At 42.6% G+C, this 10,411-nt stretch overlaps 1 protein-coding gene across 1 annotated transcript in view; it reads left to right on the forward strand.

Moving 5' to 3' along the window:
* The window catches only part of Asb4 (ankyrin repeat and SOCS box containing 4), a 43,536-nt gene extending 37,106 nt beyond the window's left edge, over nucleotides 1-6,430 (forward strand). The window contains exons 5-6 of the mRNA XM_021165306.2: nucleotides 3,153-3,266; nucleotides 4,253-6,430. Coding sequence (XP_021020965.1) covers nucleotides 3,153-3,266; nucleotides 4,253-4,441 — 303 coding nt within the window. The 3' untranslated portion in view covers nucleotides 4,442-6,430. The remainder of the gene's footprint in view (nucleotides 1-3,152; nucleotides 3,267-4,252) is intronic.
* Nucleotides 6,431-10,411: the final 3,981 nt, after the last annotated feature.

Raw genomic sequence — 10,411 nt, forward strand, 5'->3', positions numbered from 1 at the left:
CTTCCCTCTCCCTCTCCCTCCTTCCCTCTCCCTCTCCCTCCTTCCCTCTCCCTCTCCTTCCTTCTCTCTCCCTCTCCCTCCTTCCCTCCCTACCTCCCTACCTACCTACCTATGTATTACCTGGGTGAAATACTGAGGCCTGAGGTGAGTCTAGTTGTGTTAGCCCCAGGAGCTGAGGTTCTGATAATGACAGTTAGGAGGCTGTCAGGCAAAAAAGGATCCTTATACAGTTTGAGAATCAAGACTTCTGTCAGAAGAAAACTTAGTAGTTAGAATGTGTGGTGGTTTGAATAGGAATGGCCCCATAGACTCTTGTGTTTGAATGCTTAGCCCATAGGGAGTGGCACTATTAGAAAATGTGGTCTTCTTGGAGTGGGTGTGGCCTTGTTGGAGGAAGTGTGTCACTGTAGGGGAGGGCTTTGAGGTATTATGTGTTCAAGTTAGGCCTAGTGTGGCAGTCTCCTTCTACTGCCTGCAGATCAAGATATAGAATCTCAGCTCCTTCTCCAGCATGATATCTGCCTGCCTGCTGCCATGCTTCCTGCCATGATGATAATTGACTAATCCTCTGAAACTGTAAGCCAGCCCCAATTAAATGTTTTCCTTTATCAGAGCTGCTGAGGTCATGGTGTCTCTTCCTAGCGATAGAAACCACATCTAAGATAAACCATCAGCAAAAACTAATGCCAGCAATTTAGGCCTGTGGTCTCTGAAGATTGCAAAAGGTCAGGATTTGGTCAAAATATTTGGCCAGATATTTTTCCCTAATGAAAGTTGAAAGTCATTGCTTTGTTATACACAAAAGGATGTTGGGTGCAAATGGAAGCATCAGACATGTGAAGTTTGGTTTCTAAACATCTACATTTCTGTATGTACAACTTTATTTGAACCTTTTCTGCCCTTCCTTTTTGTAATTTCTATTACACATGTCCCAACTCCATCTCTTGGTGTCTCTATGCCCCTTAAGTCACAGGAGCCAGACATCATTACATGCTATTTAGCAGAGGACGGTCAGGCCTGTTGTCTCTTGTTTTCACGACGCTCTTTCCACGGCCCCTAGCTTGTGTTTCCAACCTTGCTATTTGACACACTGATGGAGAGCTGCAGGAGGATTGGGTTGGCTCACTGATCCTTGGACCTGGAGAATATGTGAGCTCTTTGCTCTTCAGGGTGGCTACCCTCCAGAAGTGAGCTTGACAACTAGAGAAGGACCTGCAGACAGAGGGTAGAAACATCATTGGAGCAACAGAAGTCCCACGAGGCTGGTTGTTCAACAATGGATGTAATGAGCTTTCTGCTCTAAAGGTGGCTTTCTGATCTCCATCTACGTGTTATTCTCACCTTATTCTTACTGTACACTTTATCAATAAGAGAACATCACTCACGGGGCCTCTACAACCCTGAATGCTATAACATGGAAGGTCTCAGAGTTGAGGAGCTGTCAGCTCTCCTGTTCATCATCCTCAGTTATCCCTCAGAATCTGGTTCATTCTTTATTCTTTATTCACTTCACCTCAAAAATGGTGGGAGAGTTTTCATGGAGGGTGATGTGTGTGTGTGTGTGTGTGTGTGTGTGTGTGTGTGTGTGTGTGTGTAGTCAACATGGAGAGAAGAAGCCTTGGCAATTTGGGTGTTCCAAATTAATTGTGACACTTGTAGAACTCACACAAACCTTCCTATGTAAACAAGAAGCCAGTGTGGGAGGCACCCATGTGAGGTTATATTGATAGCTAAGACCTTCCTTTCCCCTTACTCTACCTCATCTAACCAGTTGAGAGATGATACACCATGGCGCAAACACTCAGATATGGTGCACACATGCCAGAGACCTTTCTACTGTCCAAGATGGAGAGGGGACCTCTGCTCCTTCAAACGAGGATCTGTGCTGACTAGACCCAATTTCTACAGCTCCCTGGATTGGATTGATGTAGTTTTTATGTTTTAGTTTTATTTTCAAATTTTACTTTTAAGCTTTCATCTTTGGTGTATTTGAGGGACAGGTTACACTGTGTATCCCAGGCTGGCTTTGGACACTCAATCTTGCTTCAGCCTCCTAAGTACTGCCATTATAGGATTGTGCTGTAGCTGGGATTTTTAAAAACCATGTAATATAACCCTTAATTAATTACATGGGCTAACCCTTTATTACCACTTGTCATACCTAGTACATGTGGTTTTGTTTTTTTCTCTCATTATCATAATTAGAACCTAGTGAGGTTTGTGTTGTTTGTTTGTTTTTGCTTTTTGCATATTTCTGCTTTGTCTTCACATTTTGTAACCTAACAAATGCTACTTGATTGCTCTAGCAGATTACGCAATATTGATGGCTAGTAAAAGCTTTGTTCAGGTGGATTAATAATCCAGTTTAGTCTAAATCTAAAATGAAATCCCTTTGTGTACAGTGGGAAATGTTGATGACTTTGGCTCACCATGGTTTTGTTTGCTCAGTGAAGTCTGGAATGGAATATGCTAATGACATAACTACATCTCATGTTACCTTTCATTCTTAAAGAAAGTGACTGAGTATGGCTTGGTATATGATACCAGTCCACTACAGGTGCTTTTCCTGGAAGATGTCTTTGGTTGACTCACTGGTGACTCTTGAAATTTGCTTTGCCACATGGTCACCAGCAGACCTATCATGGTGCTATTGTCCAGCCATTTTATAATAACAGAGTTAACAACCTTGCAGAATTCAAAGCAGCTGGAAGTATGTGTCGAGACTGCCTCTCTCCGCATCACCTCACTTATGGGTAGAGCAAGGAGTTCTTCAACATCGTGTCTTTCTGTTCTTGTTAGTACCTCATCTTTATTGTTCATCGTTGATAAAGTTAGCTTGATTTCATGAATATGCCCATCTACATTGGATCAGGCAGTAAAACCAACCATACCCAAAAGATGTGACACTCCTTAAAGGCAGAGTGCTCCAGACAACATGACAGGCATGGCTATTCTTCATAGATTGTGTGGTCTTGGTGTGGTCCCTTGGTGGGCATCAAGGTCCAGAGTCTTGGTGATCCCAAAGCATACTGACAAGGGGAAACTGAAGACGTGTGAAGCCATAACCAACCTTGGTTGGGGATTCTTGATGTCTGTGAGAGATGTGAGTCATGTGCCCACACCAAGTGACAAGATCTCTGTTTCCTCTGCAGGTGATCCAGGCTTGCCACTCTTGCCCGAAAGCCATTGAAGTTGTGGTCAATGCCTATGAGCACATTCGATGGAACATAAAGTGGAGACGAGCCATTCCTGATGATGACTTGGAGGTAAATGATTCACTTTCTGTGGTCTTCACTATCAAGTGCTGCCAGATCTCTGCATAAGCACTCAGCATTCTTGTTTAACACATTGATTTTGAGAATGCTTTCAAAGCTTATTTTTTTCAAATGTAATGAAACAAAGGATTATAAAATGCAAGTATGAGAAGGTAAAAATCTATGCTTGTATATCTGTCAAATATGTGATATAGGAAGTCTTGGGAATTTCTCTGAGAGAAGTTTGAGTAAATATATAAAGGTGGCAGTTCTATTTTCCTCTAATTTAAATGAGTTAAGGGATACGATCCAGGACTGCTCACTCAGCATTTTTTTCCCAGCACACCATAGTGTTTTATGTCACTAGTTAGTTTACTTTCAACTATATCTAGGTACTTATGACTAAGCAGAAAACACTATTTCAGAGTCTGCAGTGAGCCACACGCAAAACCCTTAGTAGAACCATGCCCTCACTTGTGAACTTAAGACTTTGGTCCATCTGTAGACTAGCCCTTCCCACAGAGCATCCTGTTGTTGACTTCTGAAGTCTCTGCTGTGTCTAGTATATGAGAGGTGCCAGGTACAAAGTTCCCTGAACTTAGAGGCTCATTTGTATAATCTTATTCTGCTAATTGTTAGCTCTTTTACCTTTTTCAAGTTGCTTGCCTGCTAGGCACTGCCAGTGGATATTACCAGGAACATAAAGAACATGCTATAATATTGAGCTGAATTAGAATTGCCATTTTGGTTTGAGTTCAAGCATGGCAGTTTATATCATGTCCTGGATTGTGAACGTGTTCCCCTGCTTTTCTTTCCAGTCTTATCACATGCCACTTTCTACTCTCCCATTTTTGTTTTGTGCTCAGTTTTGTTCACGATCAGAGACTCTAGAAAGCTCTTCTTATGTGGAAAGGAGGGGTAGATGCATCAGTGCGAGTCTTTATCTGGGGAAGCTGAGGAGCCGCCCTCACATTAACCTGTGCCGCCTTGCTTTGCAGAAACACTGGGACTTTTACCACTCTCTCTTCACGGTGTGCCGCAACACGCCCAGAACCCTGATGCACCTGTCAAGATGCGCCATCCGAAAAGCGCTACACAGCAGATGCCACAAAGCAATCCCCAGGCTGTCCCTCCCACTGCCATTGAAGAAGTACTTGCTTTTGGAGCCAGAGGGAATCATTTATTAAGTCCTAGGAGACAACAGTTGCCAGTCCTAGATTTCTAAGTGGACTCACTGGGTAGACACAGTTTGCATGGATAAAATGGTCCTTGAGTTGGTTATCACACTTTAGGGATTTCAAAACACTTTACAAACACCAAGCCATTATTCCTAGAGTAGCATGCTGAGGGAAAATAAGCAAGGAATGTTAAAGAATTTTCAGAGACAATGGCTGCATTTAGAAGGCAGATACTATTATAATAGCTCATGTGACAACATACAGTGACAACTTTTATTAGGTACCTGATGTAATTTGTAAAACTTTCACATATGATTTCATCTCAAAAGGGACCCACATTTTCTTATAACCAATCTCATTCACTACATTGTCAGTAATAAGTTTACATGATTGTTTCATCTGCAAAGTAGCAGGTTTTGTGAGTGAGCGCTTAAGCTTGGTGTCTCTCACCAGTGGCTATTGAGGAGACATTACTGTTACTAGTTTTAGAAACGCCTTCTCCCCAAATCAAAGTCATCCACTCCTTTTGGTGACAAATGCACAGTAGTACAGTGGGAACAAGATCTTTGAGTCTAGATAGAAGAAGAAGGAAAGAGCAGTTTACTTTATAGCCTAGGAATAGACATTTCAACACACTGAGCCAGACACTGGAGGCCACAGATGGACCTCCAGGGTCATATGTTTAAAAGGGGATCCAAACATACGAGCAGATGACTGCTGTATGAAGTGATGGGGCAGGAGTACAGGTGCAAATTCATATGTACTGCTTAACTTTCTGAAGTGTGCTCTGACTTGAAGTGCGTGATTTATTTTATTATTTTTAATCATGAAGACAAAGCACGGAGAACTGTGTAGAGGAACCTGCTACTATTAGAGTAAATGTCTTTGAATTTTTCCAGACTATCAAGATAGTGTTTTATTTTGTGTGGTTCCCTGATTTTAGTACCTTTTCAGAGTCTGAGAAAAAATATTCTACACTCCAGCTCTCATGTAGATGAGAAAGAAATTTACGGAAGTTTTTAGGCAAAAGCAGTTGTAAAGAGAATGTCTTAATTGATTTTCTTGGTGTTTTCATGGAACAGGTAGACAATTTAGAGCATTTTAGCTGATAGAAAAGGAACTTGTGTTTTAACAGTGGCTCCCCTCAGTCAAAAAAAAAAAAAAAAAAGAAAAAGGAAGAAAGAAAAAAGAAAGAAAGAAAAAAAACCCTTTGCATAGAAGAAAATATGCTATAAGACTTATTTAGTATTTGCTAGTACAATCACATTGGTATGCCTCCTGGAGAACTTTGTTTTCCTCATTTGGTTCTCAGTGATCACTGTTGGATTAGCTTGTTGCCTCTGGGCACAGACTTAGTACCAGTTAAAGTAATAAGCAGACACTGTACCTGCCGCTGTGGGCAGACTCCTTTCATTTTTCTGTGGTGTTGCTTCCTGCTTCCTGTCGGATGTTCTCCTGTTGTGGTGACTAGAGATGTTGTCAGACATCCCAGTAGTTCCCCATGTAGCTGTGTTTGTAAATCGAGACCCTCTTACTCCCAGTTTTGTGTAGGTGGACATGTTCATGTATTTGATGTATCAATTTAACTCAACTGATTTCAGAAAAAAAATTATTCTGTATTAGAACAAGATCGCTATCCTGAAACAGAATGCTGAATCTGTACAGATTACACATAGAAAGTAGTTTGCTTGACTGAGTGTTATTTAGAACATATTTCAGAATATTCAAAGGGTTGGGGGCTTCTCTCCATCACCAGGAACATTCTGGCAGAAAAGTCTGTGCTGGACTGATTTATCACAGGTATAGTGTGACTGAGAACAAGCAGACAAGGTTTTCCTCATATAGGGAGCTAGGGATGTTTGTCATAGTGTTGCAATGTTTCCCTTAATCTAGTGTGGATTATGTAGCCACTTGTTTTGAATTGCTTGCACATGGGTTTAATGTGATTATTTCTGTACCTTGTCCTTTAATAAAACTTCAATAAAGATCATAAATAAAGCTCTGGCATTTCCTTTCATCGTTGGGAATTATATGTCAACAAGACTTGTCTTCCTCGCACATTATTGACTCTCAATACTGACACAGACCCCCCCATCCCCACCCCACGCCCCCAAAAGGACTTGTTTCACTGATTACCTCAACATTTAGGAAGAGGGAAAGAATAAAGAATTATACCCAGTCAACAGATAATGTTTTCCAAAGAAAGTGAAAGGAGGTAGGGGTGGGGAATGTGGCTGGAACAAGACAAAATGGAGACTGTCGCCATTTTAGTAAGTGTACTTTAGTTAAACGTAGAAAATTGAACTGAACGCTCCTGGTCTACTTACCTTCTCTGGCATCCTGGGTTTTTCATTTTCCTCTAGACCACAGTCCTCTTCAGAATGCTGCATGAGAGGTGGTGGCTTTAGTATGAGGAAGAGCCTTCCTCTTCACTCTTCTGGACATCTCTGCATCTACGCATGCCTGTGTTTTTAATCACCCAATGAATGGTACATCTCCACTTGTCCTTCCATTTGGAGCCCAGTGGGTTCTGATAATAACACAGTAGTCAGAAGAAGATGGGAGAGATCAGAAAAGCAAGAAACCATTTGCAGTGAGTTATCAGCCTGGCAAAAGATGGCAACACCTTCAGTCTTGGTCCTTATGTGATTGACTGTGACAAACCCACGAAGTTCTCAGCTTATACATTTTTCAAAACTTTTAAAGAAGAATGTAACTAATGCCAGGCTCTGCTCATCACAGAATACCAACAGGGAGGGCTAGAGAAATCCAGCCACGTATTCTTTTTCTTGGAAGAATGCATTTAGCATCTCTACACATGTAGTGGTTAAAGGTGGATGGAAGAGAAAGCAGGCCTCACCGGTCACTGTAAGATCCACTCTCAGTAGGCCAGTGCTTCAGTCTACTTGCTTTTACTCAGAAGTCAAGAATGAAAGGACACAGTGTCTGTGTCTGCTTAATTAGAAACTACCTAATACTATCGAATTGAGCTTCTTTTCGTGACACAGTGGCTGATTAGGCTGGGTTGTGGAAGCTGTCTTTCTGTGCAACATTGCCTTATTCAAGCGTGCAGTCACACCTGCCACGGATGAGCTGCAACCCACAACACAGGCTGAATTCCTCCCCTTCGCCCCCACTGCCCTTTTAAGCAACATGAATTGGATGAGGTACATTTAAATTTGTTCTTTACTAATTGGTTTTCTCAGATAGAGGTGTGCCTCAATGATGTTGGGTAACAACTATGCAAATACATGCTAATTGAGTCCAGGAAATAAAATAAGGATACACTTTGCATTTTCTAAATTAAATAAGGTCCTGGATTACTTTAGACTTTTGTGTTTATCAAGTACAGAGGAACCAACAAATCAGAGTTCTTACTGGAGGGTATGTAAGGCATTCTCAGAGATAGAAGATGGGGAGCCAATCCAGGGGCCCAGATACTATGTTCTCAGAGACATAAAGGAAGACCCCTTCCCCTTTCTAGGTTTGGAGAAAGCTGCAAGTCAGTACATGGCTAATGGGCAGTAAATTCTAATGGAAAATCTAAGCCACCTAATGGAGGAAGGGAAATGTAAAACCTGAGCTGCCCTTCTGAATCCATTCCCTCTTTCTCCTGCTCAGAGCCTTGGAAGGGTGACTTCCATTCAACTCTCAGTTGGAATCTCTTCTCCTTGGGTCCAGGCAATGGGAAGAACAGTGGGAGAGGAGATCACCTTGTCTTGGCTCCCTCTTGCTAAGCTGCTTGCTAGGGGCTGGGTTCATTGACATAAACATAGGAGAGAGGTTTCCGTTCTACCTGGGCTATTGGAGCTGCTGCTTGCTTCCCTTGTTCCTTCAGACCTAGGAGAAGTCAGTTTCCATTGAACTGCCTTTGCCCCCAGCCAGGGCTTTTCAGCATGCTTTGCTGTTTTCTCAGTAAATAGGCTTTCATTAAACTCTGGCCAGTTCTCTGCTCAGGTTCTCTAGGGATCCTGACAGGCCCAAAGTCACCCAGTGTTGCCCAGGCAGTATGAGCATGGATGGCCTTGGTTAAGTGTTCCTGGGGAGGTCACTGGGGCCAGGGAAGGCAGTCAGAAGACATACAGGTGGGCTGGATTCATGATGTGAGAGAGGATGGGGCTGGGGTAAGAGGAGGGCAGGGGAGCCGTTAAGGTCAGGTTGGCACTGGAACAGATAGTGAAAGACATCACACCAATCTTACAGACACGATGGAGGGAGAAATGGACATATACTTGGATCTTGGGGAAAGGTCCTGGAAAGTCATATTGTTACCATTTTCTCCACTTCCCTCAATTCTTCAAACTAACAAACAAATGATAAATAAATATATAGTGCTGAAAAAGTATATAATCATGACAGTAATTAATGCTTTCCTTTGCCTATAAAACACTCCAGTCTTATAGTCCAATTATTCTTGAGTGGGAAATAGATTACATTTTTAAATATTCTTGCATTTTAAGATATTGAAACCTAAGTACTTTTAAAAAACCTATTAAGGAATGGGAACTGACAGATTGGAAGCCATCTTTGGAAATCCAGGATCTCTGCCATTGCCAGCACGGCGGGACTCATTGGTAAACTGTTTATAGGGGCAGAGGATGGTTACAGTCCTTCAGGGTGAGGGACGTTGTAGAACTGATGTCAGAATGGACCGTGAGAGGCTCTGAGGACAATGCAGCAGGGTAAAGTGAGGTGTTAGCAAACTGGGTCTTAAGAAACCACTGTTCAATCTGCAGTGAGTTCATAGAAAACAGAAATGTACATCCCTAAGCTAGCACTGTAGTGAGACATAGGAACAAGCACGCCAATGGTGTCATTTATTACCATTAATAATATCCCTTCCCAGAGGAAGATGTGAACAATAACTTCCCTTCTCCTAAGGTCCCAGTGACAAACTAAGTCAGGATTCCACCACAGTTCACCCTGGGGAGCTAAAGAATTTACTGAGTTTCCTTACAGAGCATAGGTGAAAGGTCATTTACGGAGCTATGGGTGCCCCCACTCTGCAGCAAGCTGCATCTGGAAAGCCTTTGCCTGGCTGGGATGGAGTCATCCCTGTAGCAGATAGCCCTCCCCTCCCGTGGTCTTTCCCTGGTCACTCTAGCCCCTCTCCAAGCCATGCTCACAGCACAGGTGGAGAGGAGCAGCTGGATACTCAGGGGAGGGTGCTTGCCCTCACCCCTGCAAGGTCATCCTTTTGGAATGGAGCAGTGTTAACTCTATACGATAGTCAATAGTCAACTTCCTACCTGGAATGCTAATTCTTCCCTTTCTTTCTTCTTTTTTTCTTTTTTGCAGTGGTGGGACTTGAACACACATCTTTTCAAGGCTAGAACAGCATTGTCCTATGCAGCCACAAACCCAGCTCCTATTTTTTTCTTTTTAATTTTGATAGGCATGATTAAATACCTTTCACACAAGACCCTTTGGGAAATGGAAAGAAATGACACACATGTGCTTAAAATTCATGGATGTCCTCAATCTCCACTCAATGGTTAGAAGGTGTCCCAGTGTCTGGAGACACCTATACTGCAGTGCTGGGTGGCATGCTATGGCTTGGAAGGGAGACACAATTTCTGTCCAGTTCATTGCCCCTTCATTGATACAACTTCCCACACTCCTGAGTTACACTCCAAAGGGCAGCAGTCAGAGCGACCTGTTAATGACTCTTGGCTTTGGGTAGTATGGTCTGAAGGGTACAATGTGGGAGAGCTTTCTCCTGCCATATTGCTGAGCTAGGCAGAAGTAGGCAGCAGTCACTACTGAAATGAAGCCTCTGTTGTGGTTAGTTTTTTGTATACAGCCCAGAAATAGACAATTCATTTCATAGGTCTGTTCATTTAGTTTTTTGTCTTTTTTTCTCCCTCTCTCCCTCCCTTCCCTCACATCTCTTTTCCCTTCCTTCCTTCTTTCCTTCCTTCCTTTTTTCTTCCTTCCCTTCCCTTTTTTCTTTCCTTCTCCTTCTCCTTCTCCTTCTCC

Source organism: Mus caroli, chromosome 6, assembly GCF_900094665.2.
Source record: "Mus caroli chromosome 6, CAROLI_EIJ_v1.1, whole genome shotgun sequence".
Classification (NCBI taxonomy): domain Eukaryota; kingdom Metazoa; phylum Chordata; class Mammalia; order Rodentia; family Muridae; genus Mus; species Mus caroli.